Source organism: Arvicanthis niloticus, chromosome 2, assembly GCF_011762505.2.
Source record: "Arvicanthis niloticus isolate mArvNil1 chromosome 2, mArvNil1.pat.X, whole genome shotgun sequence".
Lineage (NCBI taxonomy): Eukaryota > Metazoa > Chordata > Mammalia > Rodentia > Muridae > Arvicanthis > Arvicanthis niloticus.
Window position 1 is genome coordinate 21,274,209 of NC_047659.1, and position 25,235 is coordinate 21,299,443.

Below are 25,235 nucleotides of genomic sequence, written 5' to 3' on the forward strand. Positions count from 1 at the left end.
TTAAATTTAATAAATAGCCTAACATAAATTAAAATTTGTTGTCTCATTGGTAAAGACAATATTAAAAATTACAATCTTAACAGTAGCATTCAAAGTATCAATATCCTTTGTCAAAGTGAGATATCACTTAGGCCTATGAATGTCGAGGTAGAAAATGTATAATTCTTTTCTTTGTACATTCTGCCTATTTATCTACAGCATAACTTCTGATGGAAACTAATTTTATACTTTATGAACATAATGTTTGATTACTTAATACTAACGATAAATCAATGATAAAAACACAGGGTTTTAGTGCTGGATTTTATGAAATTCCTAAAATAACAAAACACCAGATACTGAAGAACTTATAAATAATAGAAATGCATTTTTTTTCACAATTCTCCAAAATTAAGGTCTGAGAAGACTTGATGCCAGCTGAAGGCTGCTCTCTGTTTCCCAATTGCTGCTTCTTGCCACGTCACAAGTGATGGATAGTACAAGCACCTCAATCACGTTTTATAAGACTGTCCTATTCAAGTCTCTGCCCACATGACTTAAATCACTATGAGAAACCAGTGTTTCTCAACTTGTAGTTCAGGAGTCTAACAACCCTCTCAGGGTTTGCCTAAGGCCATTGGAAAACACAGATTTACATTACAGTTCATAACAGTAACAAAATTCCTGTTATGAAGTAACAACAAAAATAATTTTAAGGTTGAAGGTCACCATAACTTGAGGAACTGTGTTAGAGGGTTGCAGCATTAGGAAGATTTTAAACCACTGGTTTTAATGCTACTTCTTTAAATACAGCCACATTGATGACTTCCATTTTAACTTGCTACTTCTGAAGAACTATATCTAGGCTCTGGTCATACAAAGTGTTTCTTAGACAATTTCCATTTACTTAAGAAAGAAAATTGCAATTGCACCCCCTCAATTTACTATTAGCTTTTACCTCTCTGGTTTTTTTTAAATACTTACTATTGTTATTTTCCCACTTGATATTCACTCATGAGGTTTCTAAAGTTGATCTTAACAGGTAAAATTATATTTTAATTTAATATATGTGCTCTGTCAAATGAAATTATATAATTCTAATATTTTGAAATAGAAAAGTTGTAACATAAACAGACTCATTTGCTATATAATGATTATCAAGAAAATTGCTATAATCTTAAACATGGTATCATAAATCTAATATCCTGGCACTCTGGTAGTTAAAGCAATAGAATTGTGTGTTTGAAGATACCATTAGATATAGAGCAAGACTTCATCACAAAAATGAAAAAGAAATATCCTCTAATAATAAGTGATAATATTATTCAACCCTGTGGAATGTGAAGAAAAAATAGATTGTCAGCTTACAAGATTTGAGGGAATGTTTTATTTTAAATATTTAATAATAGTATGCATTATTTAAAGAAAAGTAACATAAGCTAATAATCATAATCGTAAACTTCAGTAGGAAGGCAAAATTCCATCAATTATAAGAGCATATTGTACACTGAGAAACATATGTTACATCCCAAAGACTAAACCTAGAACCATGTTATTTAAGTCATCTGCATTCTCAAATCTGCTAGATTGATGTCTTAGAGAAATGCCTGTTGTTTGTACCTTCACAGGGGCTTGTGTGAAAGACTGACAGCTTAGGTAGGATTAGTTAAAGAAGAAATGTCCTGTTGATTTATACTTCAGGAGCATTCCAGAGAGCTGACATGGGATGATTTACATGGCCATGTGCTTATGGCCAGTGCAATGATAAAGTAAGCCAGAGACATTTTTATCTGAAGACCTCCTTAATAGTTTTATTCAACTACGAGTTTCTTCTTTAAATAAAAAGGGGCACATGAATAAAAACTACAGATTTTAGAACCATTGTTAGCTATTCATCAACTGGGTCATGGATAAAATTGTGCTTCATTAAGAAAAGCTGTGAAAATTTATTGATTTACTTACTGGGAAAGCTTTCTAAAATAAGGCCGCTTCTCATTTTGCAGGATGGGTAAAATATGACCCTATTTTAAAGAGAATCCAAGCTTCTATTAACTTCCTAATTAGACGTATATCCTGAAATCTAATTTCTTGAGCAAATATTGCTTGTAGCCACCTCACAAAACACCCAGCTCTTGACAATGATTAATGCTATGGTATTGGGTTAACTCTTTACAATCCTTTCCCAACATTTGGAGAGAATTGTAGCTGTGTTAGGCTTATTTTAAGCAACTTTGAATGAAAGCAATCTCCTATCTTTCTTAACTCTACCACATATGTTTATAACTGCACTTTAATCTACATCAATTCTTCCTAATGACAGGCCACTTTACTTTGGGTTTATTTGGATAAAATGTTCTAAATACATTTCACTACCCCAGGCTAGTGGGCTGACAAAATGAGGAAGTAGCCTTAGTGTGTAATATTTTAAAGAGAGGGAGATGCCAAAAGCCTTGCAGGGAGAAACATATCCCTAAAGATTATTACCATGGTGTCTACCAGAGTGAGAAGTAGGTGGCATAATATTCTGAGATATAAATTCTCTGAGGCAGAACATAGAATTTTACTACCTAGATGTAATAAGATATATTGTGCTATCAGCAAAGGCCAGGGAGCTCTATGTGATTAAAATAAAAAAGGATCCAAGTATCTGCCTTTAACTACCATTTAATGATAATGATTTTTGTCTTTAACATTTATATTGGGAGTCTAGAGAGGCAAGCTGCAGGCTATCTAATAATAATATGAATAATAATAACTAGCAATTGAATTGCCCTTTTCTTCCTCCTAGTTCTTAGCAGCCTATGTTTATTCACACAGAAAGGCCTTCTCCTTCATCACAGTTTATATGGTAATAGAAATATTAGCTTAAAATTTCTGTTATGTACCACATGTTGATGAAGGCAGTTAAGCATTAGATTTACATTAGGAGAGATGAGTCAGCAAAGGAATATTGTGCATCCATCTTTTTTATGTGTTATCTCATTTAGTTTTCCTGCTAACTCTTTAAGGGACATATTGTCACTCATTTATCTACTTTCACAGATGTGAAAAACTAGCCCCTGTAAGCTTCCAATAAGTATGGTTTTCCTCCAGTAGAGACCTGATGTTGACTCATACTTTATGATAAAAGCCAACTGTCAAACATTCAGAATGTGGTTTTCGTAGCATGGCATCAAATGTGCAGGCATTGCAGCTCACCACAGGCAGATGAGAATTTCAATTGGTGGAGATAAACCTTGACTTCTTGTAGATAAAAAAGCATGTGCAAGAGCCTTATTTCCTAGTCTATAAGGTGTCAGACTACAACCAATCCATTTCAGAGTTATGAAAGACATAAACAGGGAACAGTACTCTAAATGTTCCTCTAAACACTTTGATTCAATTACCTCTGCACTTCCATGTGTATTATTCTTCCTTATATGATGGAAATGTCTTTGTACTGAAGTGTTCTTTTGTATTTTCTGCCCCTTCCCCAAAACCTGCTAGAAAATGTATTGCAATAATAAAATTGAGCTGTGATATGATAGGTCAACCACTAGAAAAGAGGTAAAAATATAGTGTTGATTATGATTGCTACTACATTTTATTATTTCCATGAAATATTATCACACTTTAGTCAATATATATATATATATATATATATATATATATATATATATATCTTATCACATTAATAAATTTTGACTCCCCCAAAACAAAATAGTACTTGTAATTTTGTATAGATATGACTTGCAGGCTACAAGTATGTAAGTAGAGTGCTCAAAAAGCCTTAAAAATTTCAAAATAAACAAAAATATAGTAGCTTAGACTGGAAAATGGTTTTAAAAATGAAATAGCACATAGATAATCTCCCATCAACAGTAAAAGAAAGTAAGCAATTAAAAATGATTCCTAAACATAATAACCAGATATCACTTCTTGATTTTAAAATGGTATACAATAATATTACTACATCAACATTACAAAGGTATGTGTATTGGTTACTAGTCTTGTCAGTGTGACCAAAGCTTGCACACAGAATCAACTTAAAGAAGGAAAGATATATTTTGAATTATAAAAGGGTTTGAGCTATAGTCTCCCAGTATAGGGAATGTGTCCTGTCCAGCAGGGCATTAAACAGGGGCCGGGAAGGTCACCTGAAAGGGGGTGGGGGGATACAGGCAAAGACGCAAAGAATGGTGATCTGTCTATAGTCTGATCAAATCGCTATTTTTACTTTTTCACTCAGGGGTTATATACACAAAAAGGCAGGATGTGGGGAAGGGGATGACACAGGAGTGTAGGTGTTCAGGGTGAGTACAGATATCTTCCAGAACAGAGTGTCAGCTGGGTGAAGGTTCAGGGGACAGTTCACTAGGACTCCGCCTATGATTCACTTGTTTTTATCTAAGTTGGTACTATCCACCAAGGCTGCCCAAGGTCTATGACTACTCAGGATGGCGATTTTCCACCAAAGCTGCTTGTTTACAATAGCTGTTTCAGTGTTTTCCACAGAGACCCAAGACTTTGTGCTAGCAGGCTGACTTAGGCCTATGGTTGATTTTAGACCTTCAGGTATAAGCAAAGCTGCCCCTGACAAGAATGTGTGACATTGGTTGCAGCTCTCTGCTCCTGGGACAGGAATATGAGGCTGTTTATTCATATCTAAGGAGATTAAGAAACAAAGACACAAGACTGCCCTACATACCACATATTCACCTTCTGCCCACTCCCATGTTATCCGCTTCCTTCAATTAGGCTCCACCTTTTAAAGAATCCTTACCTCCCAAAATATGGCCACCAACTTATGAATACATTTTCCAGTACAGGAACCTGAGGAGGACATGTTAACCTCTAGACTATGTTGGTATATACTATTTTATTTGCTAATATTTGAAAAAAAAAATCACACACACAGGCACACACACACACACACTCCACCATCACCACCATACAATTAAGGAATGATTATGTCTCTTTTCAATTTCAGGGGAGCCTACGGTCATGATGTAGGGAAACGCCCTTGGATTATAGGGGATGAGAGCATTGTAAGCCTTATGAAGGACATTGTAGGTAAGTACAAAGCACAGCAGATGCTTTTTTAAAAGAACTCTGAAGATATAGTTCAGCTATAAAAAAAAGTAATAGATCTTACTGACTAACATCCTGACTTCTAAGTTAAGCCATAATGTGATATATATATATATATATATATATATATATATATATATATATATATTATATGTATAACATATATATACATATTATATATAAATATAACAATGTATATTTATATAATATATAATTTAATAACATAAATATATAATAATATAAAATGTAATTACATAATTATTATTATTATCCAAAATCTTTATGTGGAATAGAATATCAATGTACACAGTATAAAAGTAAATATCTGCTATTATTAGCTCTTTCAATTATTTGTTTGTCTACTTAATTTTCTATTTTGTGGTATTGGGGATGAGCCCCAGTCCCTCACTCCAAATAGGCAAATGTTCTTCACTAAGTTGCACGCAGGCCTGCTAGGTAACTACTTGTTTTTAACAAAATCTTTCTCTGTAACCCATGCTATCTCAGAACACTTGTCTTCGTCTCCTAAATTTAGGGATTATAGGCATGTACAGTTTCTTATAATCCCTGCTTATCACCTTCTATGAGGAAAAGCATATTTCATTCACTTTAATCAACCTTTTAAAAAATATAAATGAACACTGTAATACCATTACATTAAACATCAAATTTCATTAATATGTTTAGCGTAAGGTACTGAATTGTTTCAATCTAAAGCTTGGTGATCTATTTAAATTAAGACCAAGCCAGGTAAAGAGACCAAGAATAAGGTGTGATAATGCTGAGTTTATGGCCAACAAGGCTGTGTAGTGAGACCTCATCCCAAACTTGACTAACTAAAATAAAAATGAACAATGTTTTATTAGTGTGTGTGTGTGTGTGTGTGTGTGTGTGTGTGTTTGGTAGAATAAGAATGATCCCCCATAAACTCATGTATTTGAATATTTGGTTCCTAGCTAGTAGACTGTTTAGGAAAGATTAGGAGATTCTAAATCTTACCAGCCCATCAGGATGTAAACTTTTAGTTACTACTTCAGAATTATGCCTGTCTGCCACCATGATCTTTTTCACAATGATCATGGACTCACTGTCTGAAACGGTAAGCAAGACCCCAATTCATTGCTTTTTTTAAAATAAGTTGCCTTGGTATGGTATTTCATCACAGGAATAGAACTCATTCTCTCCCACATACTTTCTCTTTGTCTCTCTCTCTGTCTGTCACACAAGTGTGTGTGTGTGTGTGTGTGTGTGTGTGTGTGTGTGTGTGTGTGCAACTAAGTAGAGGTGCCTGTAGAGGTCAGAACAGGTTTTGAATCCCCTAGAGTTGGAGTTCCAGGCACTTGTGAGCCATCCAATGTGAGTGCTGAGAATGTATCTTAGGCACTTTGTAATAGCAATATGCCTCAAACATTCATCCCTTTAATTGTAATAAGACTGGTGTTAGATTGTGGCATAATGAGTTTCCTAAATTATATTTTGTATCCTATTGGTAGAAATAATGACTTTTTAATAATGAATTATTTCATTGGGTTGAATATCAGCATTGACTGAAATTTTATGTGAAATTTAGAGTACATTATACTTTTTAATTTTTCTATGCTGTATGAAAATATTTGATGTAGGTTTCCAAATGATTTTTAAAGTCTCACCCCCCTGTGAAAAACTATAAAACTATCATATTTGTTTCATCTGATTCTGGGCAAACCACTAGAAGATTTTATCTACATGGACAAGCAGAATTATAGTCGAGAAGTATGACTTGCACTCAGAAAACCTATGGAGAACCATTTAAATGTAAGGAGTAGAATGTTTATTCAAAAATTATTTTTGATCCTTTGCTGAAAATCCCAAGGCTGAAGTGAAGAATAAATGAAGGAAAAAAGATTCCTGGTTATAGTCTGATGACAAAACAAATGTTAGCATGCACACAACCACTGAAACACAAGAAAGCCCACAACTTGTCACTGTGATTTGGGCTACCACAGGAATTAAGTTTTTAGTTGACTGAGTACTAGACATATGCATGAAAATATATGTGAACTCTCGATCAGAAATTATTTAAGGCATAAGAAAAAATATGTAAACTCTCAATGGATAAAATAGGAAGCCAAAACAACTAAAGGAGTTTGGTAGAGGAAGACACTTACTAATTATTTTTGTAGAAATAAATAAAAACAAATATGCGATAAACCAAATTTTAATCTAATAATGAAAAAAACAGACAAATGACAATGCTTGCATTTTTCTGGTGATTATCTTTCAATGGTTTAGAAATTATCAAGTCCATCAGAAGAGAGAATTTGTGTGAAGATAGAAATAAAAGAAAGATCTAGTGAAAGGCTGTATACATAGTATCCAAATGACCAGTTCCTCTTACTCTTGTATGTGATATCCATTCTGCTCCAGACTCCTCTTACCACAGAGTGCCACAGAAGACTGAAGGGTTGGAAGCAGGGAAAACATGGCCCAGGAAGAGAAACAGCATGCATGTCAGTCAGCCCAGGCTGCCATAACAAAGACTAGGTGGCTTTTAAAATACCTGTATTTTCTCTCTGAGGACAGAAGCTCATGATCTAAATGCTGCCAGGCTCTCTTCCTAGCTTGCAAAAAACAATTTCTCATTTTTACACAGTGGGATTAAGACCTCACCCCTATGACCCCGGTTGTTAATTAACATACAGGGGGTGAGGACTCCACCATATGGCCTTGAGGAGACACACTTAATTCAGAACACATAAATGTAAACATGCTCTTAGTGGCATTTAGAACTCACCTAAAGACTGTGTACCTTCTCTGTGCTTTAAATCTAAAGGTTCAAACAGGGGACTATTCCCTCCTCACCAAGCAACTTACTGGGATCACCTTACTGTCAACAATAGCACATGTTTAATGATCATCTTTTACATTGTAAGCTACATTACTATGTTATCTACTACAAAATTTTAAACTCTGAATCGAAAAATTGCAAGCAAAAGTACTATTAATCTCCAGTTTTATTGAATTCCTAATATGCAAATTTCTATTGGCTTAATGAGGCCGTATTATGGGATCTGAATATTTAGTGCAAACTGAAAATACCACCTAGTCAGAAAGATGACAGGAACAATATGAGCAAATGTGTCTCCACAGACCAAACTTATAGCTGTTCTGAGTGAGTTCTGGTAAGTGCAAGCGCCACTTCTAGGGCAGCACAGGAAAATGCTCAGAGAGTGAGATCCTCATTAAGAGCCTTTGTAATATGCTGTAGAGTGAGTGTGCTACCTGGGGTCTAGAACACAACCAAGGTAACCTAACCAAGGGTACTAAAGAGCATCCGAGCTCAGCAAGACTAGAAGCGCAGCATCCCCTGGTTTCCTGGAGGTTCTCTAGGAGCAGCACCCTTGACACAGCTATCAGAAATCCCAGTGCATGATAAAAGAGGGAACTCACAAAGAAATAATCTGCATTGAAGGTGGCTGTGGATTGAACAGTTTCGTAGAGCAGCCACAAAATTTTAGTTTTTGAATACTATTCATATTTTGTTAAATTACTAACAGATAACAAATGAGAACCTGGGAATGTGTGTTTATATAAACTCAATATGAAAGTATATGTTTCCTTAGTTGTACAATGTGTGTGTGTGTGTGTGTGTGTATGCACATATGTGGTGTGTGTGTGTGTGCATTTGTATATGTGTGTGTATCTGTATTAGGTTTTTTTTAGATAATAACTACATTCTAACCCTACTATTTTGTGTTTAGTATTTATTATCTTCAAAGGAGGAGTTAGTCTATTTATATACAGGCCAGGGAAGTAGTAATATGATATTACTATTATTTAGTGAGATGTATTTATAAAGCCAATAAACTCTACATAATTTTACTTTGACTATTTAAAAGTTTATAGGGCTATTGCAACTCATTAAATGTACAAGTGTTTTGTTGCTCAATAAATACAAGCATGTCACATCAAGGTAGCAAAAATTTCAAAGCAGTCACCTTCCACTGCTATTAATAAGGAGACTATAAAAGGGCTGCAGGTAGTCAATTTGTTTAGAAAATAAAAAAAAGGCCTGAAGATTTTAAAATTTGAAGATGCTGCAATTAATTGACCTTTGCTTCGTTAAATGCTCTTTGGTTTGCAAATACTACACAGTGTCATGTGATTCGCATTCCGATGTGTCTCTAACAGTGAAACCAGTTCTGTCATTGAACCATGTTAACCATTGTTGGGTTAAATTCTGATGCCTGCTTTCCAGAGTCAGACTTGCTTTCTAAATTCTGTCCAGCTCATTTTAAAGGACAAAGCCCAGCACAGCAAACAGGAAGCTTGGGGCCATGTGAGAGGCCCTGTAGGCCCTTTCACACATGCCTTCTGCCCTTGGGTCTGCTTTCCAACTCAGAACCTGTGGAGCTGAGTTCTCTGAGGCTCAGTGTCTTGTCCATGCCTAAACAGTAGGTAGGTGAGATGACAAGTTCCCACCATCTGGTCACATTATCTCTCTTCTGATTTCACCTAAGTCACACTGGGTTAGGGATGACAGACCTTACCATTAGGAGGAGCAATGAGTTTGAGGAACTGTGTACCAAACACTTGGAGTAAAGAGCCAACCCAACACATGAGACATTTCTTCCTTTGTTTGCACCTTTTTATTTAAACTTTGTATTAATTAATTTAGAAATGTTTCAGTTCCCAATGTAAAAATGCATATAAGAGATAATTATTCTTGAAATATTAAAAACCTACTTTGTATACATAAAGCTCAATAAAAACATATAACTAATTTCCCAAACTTCACATCATACCTAAAAACATGATGATCAACTTAAATACATGTGTTTGTGCTGTAACTCATAATTTTCCTAGTGTAATATCTCTTATGTTGCTTTATTGTTTATAGACTATAAACACAATTTTCATAAAAGTGAATTATAAGTAATATTCTAAAAGACTAATTTATGATTTAAATAAATACTATATCCTAAATTACTTCTAAAATTGTAATAGAGAAATATTTATTCCTTAAAATTAAAAAAATCAATGTTTATATTAGTAAAAAGAGTTCCTTTTTATCTTTTTAAAATTTTGTGTGAATACACAAAATTAACTTTGTAAGTCTTGATTGGTTTTACTTTTACTTTAGAATTAGGTAACATTACCCTAAAGAAGGTGTTGTATGACATTAACAAATGTCTACTTATGCTCAATAAGGGAATGTACAAAAAGAGGAAACTAATAATGCAATCCAAGTCCAATTTGATGACCTAGTGAGTTTTTTGGGGGATACCTTATGGTATTGTGAGTGACACAAAGGTAGTTACATTATGGATAGCCCACCACAGAGGGGACAAGTACTCACAAACCTTGGAGCTATTTGCACAATACAGGTAGCTCAACAGGTTGGAAAGTATGCCCTTCTTAGTAATTCTTACTGCCTATTAATTTTGTTGGACAAAAGGGTTTGTGAATCTGATAAGTTTTAGAGACTTACTGAGACTTATGAGTTATTTCACTGAGTCTTAACAAACTTGCCTTCAGAACTTTCTAAGTTTGAAGAAGCTTTCTCTAGGGATGGAATGTTAAATTGCTACAGAAACTTGGGAACTTAACTTTATGACAAGAGTGCAGATCTAGCAAGATTAAGGCCCTGGATTCAGTTACTAGCACCAGAGACAAACAAGAGAAATTGCTAACACAGTAGCAAAATAAGTATTCTTATAAATTAACCACAGGAATTTGGTTTTATCCACAGGAAAAAAAAACCAAAAATAAAAATAATAAAACACCCAATAAAAACAACAATAACAACAAACAAGACAGAAAGAGGATATAGACTAGATTCATCAGAGGAAATGTTATTGTGGCAATTAAACATGACATGTTTGGAAATCTGGTTATCTCTTTGATCCTGGTTTCTAAGGTTAGATAAGAAATTGGTTTCACTTGGATGACATGAAATACAAATGTGGCTTCAGGCTTGCTTTATTGAAAACTTAGTGTAGGAGTTTTGTCGAAAGCAATGGCTTTTTACTTAAGATTTTTTTTTCATTTTCTTTGTCAAAAAAATGAAGTATTTCTTTTAATCTTTGTTATAACAAGGTCCTTAGGAAGAAAAAACCCACAAATTTAAAGAAACAGAGATTGTTAACAATTTCAAGTTTTTATCCATATTATATTGCTGCTGCTTCTTCTTCTTCTTCTTCTTCTTCTTCTTCTTCTTCTTCTTCTTCTTCTTCTTCTTCTTCTTCTTCTTCTCCTTCTCCTTCTCCTTCTCCTTCTCCTTCTCCTTCTCCTTCTCCTTCTCCTTCTCCTTCTCCTTCTCCTTCTCCTTCTCCTTCTCCTTCTCCTTCTCCTTCTCCTCCTCCTCCTCCTCCTCCTCCTCCTCCTCCTCCTCCTCCTCCTCTTCTTCCTCTTCTTCCTCTTCTTCCTCTTCTTCCTCCTCTTCCTTATTCCCCTTCCCCTTCTCCTTCTTCTTCTCCTTCTTTTTCTTTTCCCCCTTTCCATGTGTGTGTGCATGTGTGTGTGCGTGCATGTGTGTGTATCCTGAGATGGAACCCAGAGCCTTGCCTAAGGAGATAATCACCCTCTTACTGTACCATGCTTCCAGCTCTATGACAGATTTTATTACTCTTCCTTGCATTGTATCATAAACATAAATTGGCTCCAGATGATATAACTTAAATATCATGAAATACTTAAAATAACAACGAAGTAGAGAAACTTATTTTTCATTAGTTGTTAAGCTATCTACATATGTCATGAGCAGACAGACATGTCTTATTCTAGCCATTGTTGCATCTTCTAGTGACTTGAAAGCATAGTCTTTAGTTTAGCATAAGAATCTTTAAAAAGATTTACAATAGGGCACTGATAGCTCTAGGATCAACAGGAAGAGAAAGAGACAGTGAACAGCGATATTTATTTGGACATAAAAGAATTTTAACTTTGGGTATAAAAAAAACTATTAATAAAACATTTTTTATATAGCCAACAATTCCACAACACATAGAACTTGGAACTAAGAGTAACTTTCTGTTATAATTAATGTCATATTATCAAGATGCTACAAATAGATGTGTTAGAGAGTATTATTAAGATTATTATTAACTCTACTTCCCCTGGATACATAAAAATCACTAAGGGCTAGATGCATGCATTTGAGCTTATAAAAGTGTAATACGAACATATTTGCCCTATGAAAGTTGTGGTTGACCATAAGAGGCGCAATGATCCCCAGGTAATCTGCTTCAAATATTCTAGAACCTTCTTCATGCACTGACCATTGCTAGGGGCCATTGAAATTTGCAACTATAAATATTCCTTAGAGCTTCGCCTAATTACAGTCCTGACATAAAATGCACAGCAGCATTTGCATCTGCTTAATGAAGCAGAAAGAAGATGATCTGACAGTCCAAGTGGACTCTCCTACCAGACGGTAAACAGCTTGGGGATTTGCTCCTCTCAGCTTGCAAAACTTTGAAATTATATTGGGATGAGAGAGACAAAGAAGGAAATTAGTTATGAACCTGAGTCTCCCATACTTGATTCATGGGGAATGTCTTATAAACAGTGATTTCAAATGTAATTCTGAAAAAATATTATTTTTATTTGTGAGACTTTGGGTCAGTTCTATTTCAGTGTCATTTTCCATATTGATATCATGAAGAAAAACCACAGTAGATTCCTCACCTGTTTACTAAGAAGGTTGTGTTAAATAATACAAGTTGCAGATTTCAAACTACTGGTGCACTTTCTCACCAGAGTCTGTAATGGTTCAGCTCACTTTTGACTTCCAGATGTGGTCATTGAAACATTTATGAAATTAAACATTACTGCTTCATGGCAATGGCTCCATAAATGTTACCTTGCCAGGCTTCAATACAAGTATGCAGTGCTTGCATTTAGATGCAAAGAATAAACAAGCAGAAAGCACCCACCTCAGATGAAGTAACTCCAACTGACATTTATCAAAGAAACTCACAGGTGGTCCCCTAAGGGGAAGAGCCTTCCAAGTCTTAAGCTTTCAGGAAGCTTCAAAAAAGCTGTACTCTGAATAATTTTAGGTCATGATGTTTCCTCATTAATTCAAAGAAGGCTCTTAGGACAAAAAAAGGAGCAAGAAGAGGCTACTTGAAAGAGCTCCATTTAACTTAAATAATTTATCTCTTAGATAATATTGAAATGTTGTAGAACAATTTTGTTTTCAGAGGTACAACTTGAACCCATGATGTCAACTAGGTAAACTTTTCTTTGAAAACAAACTAAAACTCCATTTAGCTCGCATTGCTCAGATGTTAAAAATAATTTGTTCTTAAGTGCCTTTAGTTATATTCACAGTAAAAATTTCTGTTAGTGTTTTAAGACTTTATACTAGCATCCCTCCTGCCCATACCTGGGAATGCACATTTACATCTTAAATAAATGGACCCTGTCTTTGGACTGGACTCTGCAGTAGGTCAGGATGGCATTTGGTGAAGTGCTCTGGTGAATTTCATTTGTAGTAGTCAAAGTTGGGATAATGGTGTGTGGATAAATAATCACTCAAACTAGTGAGGGACTATTGACAAAGAATTGGTTCAAGAATGTGCATAGCCTTGAAAGTGAGAGGGAAATGCCATGAAAATAACTTAGACCAGTGTGTCTGGGCAGCACATGCTTGTGGCATCAGAACTTGACCATTCCAGAAACATTTTAGGTCCTCTAAAACAAATTGGGTATCATGTGACAGACCATAATTTCCCAGGATGTGATGCTTTTTAATAAATATCTAATACTTAAGCAAAAATCATTTTTTTTTTTGGTTCTTAAATGTTTTCTTTCATTAATTCTACTTCCTTACCATTGTTTCATCTATTATTTTCTGCATCAAAACTTCTTAATAAGTGGTTTTCACATTGTTATTTATTGGCAAATAATAATGAATCAATCATATAATCAAGACATACTACAGGACAGAGTTTTATTTCAAAAGGGTCAATAAAACATTATGCTGCAATATAGAGAAACAGCTGGAATAATATTGATAACATTCATTTTAATAGCATATTTTCAAAGATTGTGTGTGTGTGTGTGTGTGTGTGTGTGTGTGTGTGTGTGTGTAGGAGAAAGCATATGTCATTCATTCCATGTGATATAAGCTGTCATTTCCATGTACTATAGCTAGAGTTTCAGAAAGAGATTGTTTTCCTGGCTCCTTGATTTCAGACCTGATCCCCTTTAAAATGACCAGGGATGTCTTTTAACACCCCCCCCCCCACTTCACGAATTGTACAACAAATAAAGAAATCCATTTAGCAAAACAAGTTGCCTTTGACCAAAAGAAAATAAAGGCTTCTTCTTGAATGGCTGTTAGTATATGAATTCACCAGTTAAATGCTCATTTCCAATGACCTCACTCCAAACAAACTTACCCCAGAATTTATCAAACTTATTATTCCACTGGCTTCTATGTTTCTGAAGGGAACTCACAGGAAGGCTTTTAAGTAAATAATGTAAGACCACTGTATTTTTCTTATATGTTTTCTCTAACAGCTTTATGAACTTCATGATAGATATTTTCCTCAGTGATGGAAAGAAAAATACTTGTACATTTGTCTGTTTTTTTTTTTTTTTTTTTTTTAAAAAAACATCTCAAAAGCTGAACAACAGAAGGTGTGACAGTTTCTCTAAGTTGTCCAGTCACAAGGATAGGCTCTGTCTCCCACCTAGTTCCAATTCTCAAACATTGGCCATGGTGAATTCTGCATGTATTTTCATCAACAGTACACATTTGTATTGTCTTTTCCTTCCTGCATACGAGTAAATTATAAAGGTATTTAAGCTCTGGTATTTTGCCATGCAGCTCTTTTGTCCGAACACCTACGACCAATCTCATTGAAATAACGGTGAAATATGTTTGGCAGAGCTGACTTCTGTTACTACAGGTAAACTTTAACCTGACATTGAAAAGAACCAACTTTAAAGATACGATTGATCCTATTTTATTTTTAAAAAGAAAACACACACACACACACACACACACACACACAAAGTACTCTTTGAGGATTTTGCAAACTGATAATAAGATAAATTAATCAGGGTTTGCAGGTCATAGAAATGATTGTTATTTTGGTTTTGTTATTCATAAAATAAAAAAAATAGAACACAGTTCTTTATCTTTGTCAACATGCATGTAAGTCCAGGTATAATTCGGTAAATTTGCCAGGTAGGGACAACTGCATTCGTCATAATGAAACATCAATATGCCCTTATCTCTGAAACCAACGATATGATTGAGGAAAGCTCCATCCTCTCTTTCCAACTACATTACAACCACCAAGAAAAACCTCAAGTATGATGTATTTTTCTTTGATAATTATTTTACAGGAGCCCATGAGAAAGAAATAGCTCTAATGAATGCTTTGACTGTTAATTTACATCTCCTGCTGGTAAGGTTTCTTTCCCATCTGTGTTTTGAGCTCTCTCATTTGCATAATCTGTATGTTTCTTCCTCAAATTCATAAGCCTCTGGTGGGTTACTTTTTCAAAGATCACATGTGAGATATTTCTTTTTCACCAAAAAATGCTAGACCATGATCTCCTGGTTCCTGTTTAAGCATGGAAAAGTTGCCTCTTCCATGAAAAAAATAGCACACCTTTGGGGTTTACTCATACATGGGGGAAAAGACTATGTAAATATAATAGTCTGACAAAAACACTGAAGAGTATGTTTTCAAACCATGCCTAAAAGTTTAAACATCCTTGGTTTTGACTCCCAACTAAGTTATTTATTGTCTCTGAGAATTAGTTTTTTTCCCTTTGTAACAATGAGGACAACAATATCTTCCTTATAGGTGTACAGAACTCAATAAGGGAACATATGAAAATTAATTTAGCACCTTGGTGAACACCCTGTTGACAGGTGTTGTCATCTCTATTAGAATCAGGGCCAAGCTTAGGGACAGCATAGAGAAATGAAGTAGTCAGTGCATAAATGGTCTACTTCTGGCTGGTGCCTCAGAAATGCACAGGGGTTTCATAACAGGGCCAAGTAGCATTTACCTGGACCTAAACCAAAATGCCATAAAGCAAACAGCCAGATGAGGAACAGGTGATAAAGGGGGCCAAATTGGCAATGTAAGATAAGTAAATAAGACATGCATAGTACAAGCTATTTCAGTCTTACTCTAGAGAAATTACCTTTAATGCTTAAGAAGATAAATTTTCAATTAGCATTTAGATAAAACTTTGGAATTTGGTTTTATCTGCTTCACAGTTTCCGCTGAGTTTGTTTTCCATTGATAAACGTAATGAGCCAATATCTCCATCCTCTTCATAATTCATTGGAAACTAGGCTAATTGAAAAGGTAGCCCTGTCAGATATCAAAGATGGTTAATTAATGAATGTCTGCAAATGCTGGAGCTTATAGTGTGAAAGACTGGGTAAACGTTTAAATTGTGCACTTAATGCTTTTAAATAACTCTGTTTCATTGTAGTTATCATTCTATAAGCCTACACCAAAGCGGCACAAAATTCTTCTAGAAGCCAAAGCCTTCCCTTCTGATCATGTAAGGATTGCTTCAAATTATATTTATGTTCTTTCTACTCTTCCTAGAAGGATATATCCGTTCCCTGACTTGAATGTTTATTCGCTAGTCATTTCCAAGTAAGCTGACTAAAAATAAGATCTGCCAAGTGCTTTTGATTTAAGTATTTTTTTTCTAGATAGTAGATTTATTTCTTTTGTTCAAGTAAAACATGTGTTCATGAGGAAAGGGCTGAATGGGGACATTGATTTATTAGTCTTTTTAAAGATATTGAGCAAATCGTTGCCTAAATCAAGAGAGGCTATAAATGTTTTATTAATTCCTGTCGCTGTTTTATTTTTTGAAATCAAATCAATACAGTCTCCACTGCTTAACCCTTTAGCAACATTAACTTGTCACATGAACTTGTATCTGTACCTCTTTGTCATAGTATGCTAGAAATACTTATTGATTCCTTTTTATGAAAAAAAAAAAAAAACCTAAAAGCTATAAAATGGGGATGCAGGGAAAAGGCCCAGTGAGTAAATAGCTTGTTGCATAAGCGCAAGGACCTAAATTGTAATAGCTACCACACACAAAGAAAGTGGAGAATTGCTTTGTGGGCTTGTTGTCCCAGCACACGAGACAAGAGAGACAGGAGGATGCTTACAGAGTACTGAACTGCCTGTCTATCCTGACAGTAAGTTCCAGTTTCACTGAGAGACCTTGGCTCAAAATTGATGTATAAAATGATCACGGAAGACACTTTGACATTGACCAATGGCTTCTATATGAGTATGTGAACACACAGGAAAATGTGCCCATACATAAACCCCTACACACAGCGGTGATTAAAGGATTTCTTGTGGTTCACTCAAATAATAATAATAATTCTTCCAGATCCAGAAACAGATGAAATCTTTTTGCTTTGTCTTAAAGAAACCTGACACTTCCTTTTCTGATCATTCTATACTACATCTTGCAATTTTAAAGCATGTGATTCTATTAAGCCAACTCATGCTTATTTTGCTAAAAATAAGATTAAATCCTTTCTATCTTGAAGAAAAGTTCAGCTTCTCCTAGTTATTTGATTGAATACATACCTGATCTTCTGAAGGGAGTTTTCAACATGATCTGTCTTTGATGCCTAACTTCCTATGCTGAGCTGGTTTTGTATTGTGACTCAAGCCCAACACTTCACCACCCTCTCTTTGGTTATTTTACAAGCCTCAGTTGTGACTTACGGTAGTTAAATTTTATTGTGAAACTTACCTTAGCTTTAAAAGCTATTCTGTACTTCTGATCACCTTTAATATGTACATCAACAAGTACCCTGGTTCCTGCTCAATCACATTAAGAAGGGCATCTCTGAGGTAGCCATTTACCCTACTTCTAACATGTGGTTTAATATAATGCAATGGTTTCAATGTTATTTTTTATTTATTTTTCAGAGGAGATTATTTAATGCACTGCGCTGTGTTGGGCTTAATTTAATGAATAGATTTTCTTTCTTTTTCAGTATGCTATTGAGTCACAGATTCAACTTCATGGACTTGATGTTGAAAAAAGTATGCGGATGATAAAGCCACGAGAGGTATCTGAGAAAGAAAGAAATGCTTGTTATGATTCCATTTTGTGTCCATTTATTTCCCTCAAAAGTTTATTATCTTCCTGGCTCTGATGTAACTTTCAAGAAAGCATAAGAGATCTATGCATTTGTTACTGTTAGATCCTTTTGTTTAAGTAAAGAATGAATGGGAAGTATATTTATTTTCAGTTTCAAGAAACAGACACACTGTGAGGAACTTTCCTTTTTATAACAATGCAGTCCATAGTGGTCAAGCAGGTGAACAAAAGAGGGTAAATTGAGTGTATCACTTTAAATTTTTAATGTAGGAGCTGATGGTTCCCATTAAAGTCAAATTAAAGACTAGAGATGGTTGTGAAATTGTATAGACTCTGTCTTTTTCATGTTCTTTTGCAAAGTATCAAATATTTTCTTGTACTTAAAATACAGCAAGTTTTCTAAAGTCAATTAGAGAATCTGGGATTCCAGTGTGGTTAGTAACCAACATGCAGAATTTATGATAAAAGATTCTCACATCTATAAGAAGTACTGTATTCACATGTGCTATATAAATGGCTAGTTCCCAAGATTCAGTGTTCCAGATGTCCAGCAGTTTACCCTCTGGATCCACTCTAAACAGTCTTTTGCATTACTAAACAGCTTCAGGTCAACAGGAGGAGAGCTCCATCTTACCGGAACCTTATCTTCTTTGAGTCATGGTGATTCTTTAGATAAATGAATTATGATTAGTTTCTGTGATACTCTCCTTAGTTTGATTTTTATGTTGTAGCTGTCGAACTATATTAGAATTTTAAAAGAAGTTTAATTTGCCAGTTCCCTAAGTAGAGTTTTTCTTATAATTGCTAAGTTCTTTTACTTATATGTATAAAAAAATAGTTCTAATAAAACAGATTTCAATATCAATGTTTCCTATTTGCTAAATAAGCCCCAGGACACTTCTAATAGAAAAAGCTGTGTGCGAGCACGTGTGTGCTCCTGTGCACATGTCTGTGTGTGTGTGTGTGTGTGTACAAACACACACACACACTCATATGAGTCCTCTAACATAGACCTTGGCCAATAGAACAAAATTTGAAAACTTAAATAGGATTGGTTTAAGAAGTTTTCTAAATGATATTAAAGCAATTAAGCATGTATTGGTCCAAAATTTATGTCATATTTTCTATGTGAGAAGACTTGTGTGAAGTTGTAAGTGCATTGGACCAGATTACCCATAAGAAGGTACCTGCATCTTGATGGATCTCTTACAACTGGTTACTTTTTCAAGACCAATTCTACCTTCATTAACAATTTTCAATCAATAGTTGTGACGGAGAGGTTAGACTTTGTTTCGACACTTTATTTTGATCAGTTTTCTTCATGTTTTTCTTTATCTTTCCATCAGCTTGGAAAAGATTAAATGTTAAACTAATTGAAACATCACTTTGGCAAAACCCAGTTGAAAGATGTATAAGTGTGTTCTCATTGGCAAAAGCACCACTAACTTGACAAGTGCAATACGAATTTCCAGCTCTGCTGTAAGACATGTCATAGATTTCTTGCTCTTTTTTGTTTGGCTAAAGATATTGAAAAAAAATCATTGAAAAGTTTGTAAATAGTAAGGATTAATTGGATACTGAATTGAAAGAAGCCAGTAGGCTTGTGCAGACTGGTACTTAAATGAAACGTCTTTAACAGTTTACTTTTATTTCTTAGTAACAAAATGCTTCCCATTGTTGCTCTTTTTACCAGATTTCTGAGGAACACTGGTATGAGGAAGCATGATTACCTTTCATTGACTTATGTAGGGAAGACATTTGTGGAAATGGAGTGACACTTTTACTACTGTCATGCTGTAACTTGCTCTGAATTTGACTTAGGGGGAAGAGACCTTAAGGATGGAGGACATACTGGAAGTCATCAAGGAGGAAGGAGACTCGATTGCAGTGATTCTGTTCAGTGGACTGCACTTTTATACTGGACAGCTGTTCAACATTCCTGCCATCACAAAAGCTGGACATGCAAAGGTAGAATCACTATTCTCTTCTTGGTATCTTCCCAGAAAGCACTCTGCTCAAGTGTGGCCCTCCGACATTACTTTGTGTGTACTTTAAATTATTGTAGGATATTTTCTTTAAAAATAACAATGCTTATTTATTTATTTATTTATTTATTTATTTATTTATTTATTGGCTTTTCAAGATAGGACTTCTATATATACCCCTGGTTATCCTGGAACTGTTTCTGTAGACCGTGCTGGTCTCTTCCCTTAAACATCTGCCTGCTTCTGCCTCCCAAGTATTGGGTTTAAAGGCATGTGCCACGACCACCTGGCCAAGTCTTCAATTTTAAGAGATTATTATTTCTATTGCTAGGATTATTGTAATTTATCCCTTGTTTACATGACATCAATAATTCAAACTCATTCCTAAAATGCCAGCTTCATGTGGGTCCCTAGAGTCCAGGATAAGCAAGTTTTGTATACAAGATGTGGCTCTCAGACAGCAGAAAGTGGATAAAATACCAAGGGTCTACAGGACATGCAAGAACTTCTAAGAATTCCACTTCTGTACAATTTCATATGGTAACTCATTCAAAATGTAAACCGGCTCTCACTTAAAGCTAGGAACTTCTAGAGGGGGAAATATAGACTCTATTAGTAGCTCATGTAGAGTTATCAGTTGGATGACTTTTACCCAAATGACTTTAAAGATGGCATTTAATTCCGAACAACCTTCTACCTTTATAACACTGCTTATAACAAAAGTGTTTATTCCTCTGCATATTATTAATTTGACATTAAGTTACTTTACCTGTATATTATATCTCTCTATACATAAATACATGATTTAATAATTTAAATTTTTTGGCATATAGGAAAGAAATCAACTGGGAGAAAAGTCCAGTAGCCATAAGTTATATTTAAAATCCTAACTAGGAGTTCTGTTTGATTATGCAATCAAGGCTTGAATTAAAAAAGGTGACAATTGAATTTTACTTTGAACATTAATAAGTTATAGGATTACTCTGTATGTGAAATCTAGCTAATACATGCAGTTATTGAAGCTAATGAATGGAACTAATGAAAAGAACTTAGCACCGTCTTCAGTGGTCTCTAGGAATTTCCAATGAGGACTTCCAGCTGATTTGATGGATAACTGTGAAAGCACTGCATTACAAAAGATATAAAGATAATGTCTTCTTAATTTAGATATTAAATTTTAAGCACCAAAATAAAGGGTGGCCAATAAAACTTGTGTTTTAAAATGTTCTGCAAGTAATCAGCAACCATGTTCCCTTAGTATGCAAGCATGTCTCATTAACCTTCATAGAAATGAGACAAATGGCAGAGAAGAAGGATCATGAGCATGGCAATCATACAGCTTGGGGTTCTCACACTGGCTGGGTCATAGACATGATATATGGTCCCCTGAACGTTATTTGACATCTTTGAGCTACTGTTTCAATAGAGCTAGTTCATCAAAAGAGCATCTCCCTCATGCATTTGGGGTAAAGAATGTGGTGTTTGAAGTATATAATGGCTGCCACTCATTCTCCTGGGAAGCAGCAGTCCCTCCCCACTTCTCCTCAGTGAATATGAAATTACAGGAAAGGTCTCAGATACAGACTTTAGTTCCCATTGCAAATTAAAATAATTGAGATAGAGAGGTGGCCCCATGTTTAAGAGCACTTGCTACTATTGCAGAGAACCTAGGCTTGGTTTCTGATACTCACCTGGGAGCTCACAACCATCTGTAACTCCAGTTCTAGGGATCCAATGTCTTCTTTTAGCCTTTGAGGTACCAGGCATACATGAAATACATATACATACTGTGGTGGTTTGTATATGCCTGGCCCAGAGAGTGGCACTATGAGGATGTATGGCCTGGTTGAGGTAGGTGTGTCACTGTGGGCCTGGGCTTAAGACCCTCACTCTAGCTGCCTAGAAGTCAGTATTCTGCTAGCAGCCTTCAGATGAAGATGTAGAACTCTCAGCTCCTCCTTCAACATGCCTGCCTGGATGCTGTTATGTTCCCACCTTGATGATAACAGACTGAACCTCTGAACCTGTAAGCCAGCCTCAATTAAATGTTATCTTTATAAGAGTTGCCTTGGTCGTGGTGTCTGTTCATAGCAGTAAAACCCTAACTAAGACACATATACACAGGCAAAATACTTAGACACCCAAACTATAAATAAAATGTAAGAATCTTAGAAAATAAATGTGCTCACTTGGCTCTGTATTTAATTCTTGGTAAGGTATTAAGTAGCTGAAATCAGTCTCTAAGTGTGCCTTAGGCTGTCATTCGTTTAACATGTCTATAGAGCCAAATTCTCCTGGCACATTCAGCCAAACAAATGGATGAAGAAATGAGCAGTTCCAATCTAAATGGAAAAACGTCATGGGAGCAAACTGGGGATATGGTTGACTTAGATTTACCCATTATCAAATTTATTTTAACAAATGTTTACTCTCTTGCTGTACAATTGCTCTCTTTCTCAACTGAAGTTGAAAAATTAAGCTAATTTAAAATTAGACTTATGTAACTCTCCTGGGTGGCCAGTGAAAACCTAAAGCTGAATAAAGAGACAGGGAGAAAATTAAATGTGTCAATCAAGAAAGAAATTGACACTTCTAAGGCTGGGGGTGCGGGGGACTTAAAACAATCACTGTTAGGACTGAATAAATGAGGGAAAAGAGAAAGAAGTTTCCAGAAATTAAGCATGGGAGTAGCTGAAAGTGGCAGGGAGTGGAGCAATGAGAGTCAATGACTGGATTATGAAGTACAAACTGCAAAATCCTGAAGTAAAAATTTTAAAGTCATGTGGTAAGAAAGCGGATACACAAAGTAGAGTATTAAAAACTGCATGTGCTGGGCGGTGGTGGCGCATGCCTTTAATCCCAGCACTTGGGAGGCAGAAGCAGGCGGATTTCTGAGTTTGAGGCCAGCCTGGTCTACAGAGTGAGTTCCAGGACAGCCAAGACTGCACAGAGAAACCCTGTCTCGAAAAACCAAAAAAATAAAATAAAAACTGCATGTATGCCAGCAACAACCCAAACCATAAGTAGATGGCTTAAGGATTTAGGTTGTACTTTGTAATTGATTTCAATGTGAGTGCATAGTTGTCCAGGTCTTGTCAGGCATCCATATTGCTGAGGTACTATGGATGTATCTTCCTGGTTATATTGAGGAGATACTTTCTCACAGCAGATTTCCTGGTCCTCTGACTCTTACAGTCATTTGCCCTTTCATACAGTGTTCCTTGTCCTTTGGGTGTAAGAGTTGTCTTGAATCAATTGGGGCTGGACACCACATGCTCATTTCCTCTCTGCTTTTCAATAGATGTGCTAACATGGAGGGAGGGAATCTCAGGAACTAACTATAGACAAAGGACTATAGACAACTAAAAAAATGTTGAGGGCAGTAGAAATACTCTTCCTCAGGGATGAGCTCTCTAGTTCATTTTACCAAGTGGTCGACTCTAAAATCATAAACGTAAAAACAACACTAAACAGATTGAACCTGCTGTGTTTGTATGTTTAGGTGTGTGTCTGTGTGTGTGCTCTCACATATGGAGATACACATGCACACAAATATGCAAACTAATCCCAACTCATAAAGGAGGAACCCTTGTGCTTTAATTGTTACCTGATGTCCCCATTCTAATGTGGTCACAAATAGTATTATTTAATAACTTGTTAGAATTTGGGAAATATACCAATATTTAGAAGTTAGAACATCAGTTCTAAAATTCTTGTAACGTTATCAATATAACTCACTTTGACCACTTTGACGTTTTATAGACGTACAAAGCTAGAGTATAGATGGACCAGATTCTAAGACTAATTCATCTATGTCGTATTCAGCAGGTCCTGCCAGTTTATATTTCCATTCCCACACAATATTAACAGGAAATACACAATCTTTATATATTCAGGAGAGCAGATACTTAATCCCTTTTTTTTCTTTCTATTTGAAGTCTATTACTATTGCTACTTAGGCTGTTATTACAAATTACTTAGGGTGAGCCTCCATCACATTTCTGGTACATCTGTTTCTTAGGCTCCCAGGATCATAAGTTGTGTATGAATTCAGTCATAATCAGCAGTATATACTTTTCTATGGACTTATGTAAATCTGGTGCATATTTCGAGCAGTATGTTTCAGTACATCTGTTTCCCTATGCACCCAGCAACGAGCACTATTGCCAATTTTGGTATCAGCTATTCAGTGACCTGACTTCTCATCAGTCAGAATCTTCCAAATGCATGCTTTCAAACACATGCCATATTCCTTGGGTATTTTCTTTTGTGAAATGCTTTTTATTTTTAGGTTTCCTCCCATTTTCTATTGTTATCAGCTGTTTTCTATTAGGTGGTAGGTTAGTGTATAATTAATTTTGAAAAAGAGAAGAATATTAAGTTTTCAGTAGGTATCAGAGGGAAAAATCACATTCATATGAGAACAACTGGTACCAAAACTTTCATTTGTATGGTGAATGTAAGATGCACAAGTGCTCTTCATAGTAAGTGGAAAATCTGAGACTTGGGTGGCAAGGTCAAGGAAAATAAAACCAAGTAGCTAAGAAAACAAGGAAAGTCATAAAACATTCAGAATTCATCAGTTTGCAGATAAGAGTGTCTTCCATTCTTGAAGCTACATGATTGTTTCATATTAGTGAACAACCCATCTTTCTAGAACTCTGATTTCCACGTTTCTTTGATTTTCTTACTCTGCTACTTTTTTCTACGAACACTTATTTTCTATACTAATAACACACAGATGCATAGTGTTAACCTCTAACATCTCCAGTAATTTTAGCACCCCCTCTCAACTCAGCCATTGCTGTCCATTGAAAGCCCTGGTGTGCACAAGCATGAGAAATCAATAGTTAATGCTAATCTACCCACAACATTTTCACATCCAGCATGCAGCTCAAGACCATGTGCTTCACCGTCCTGCCAAACTTAGGGTTCAGCTCTAGTTTTCTGTCTTAATTGATGTTCTTTGTGTCTTTCTTTCTTTCTTTCTTTCTTTCTTTCTTTTTTCCTTCCTTCTTTTTTCTTTCTTTGTCTGTTTCTCTCTTTCTTCATTTCTTTCTTTCTTTATTTTTTCTTCCTGCCTTCCTTTCT

The 25,235-nt window shown here is 35.4% G+C and overlaps 1 protein-coding gene across 3 annotated transcripts in view; it reads left to right on the forward strand.

The window, feature by feature from the left end:
* Kynu (kynureninase) overlaps nt 1–25,235 on the forward strand; it is a 125,939-nt gene that overhangs the window by 32,390 nt on the left and 68,314 nt on the right. For all 3 annotated transcript variants that reach the window (XM_034495975.2, XM_076928699.1, XM_076928698.1), the window contains exons 4-8: nt 4,949–5,031; nt 15,394–15,455; nt 16,504–16,575; nt 18,053–18,127; nt 19,981–20,127. In XM_034495975.2, coding sequence (XP_034351866.1) covers nt 4,949–5,031; nt 15,394–15,455; nt 16,504–16,575; nt 18,053–18,127; nt 19,981–20,127 — 439 coding nt within the window. The remainder of the gene's footprint in view (nt 1–4,948; nt 5,032–15,393; nt 15,456–16,503; nt 16,576–18,052; nt 18,128–19,980; nt 20,128–25,235) is intronic.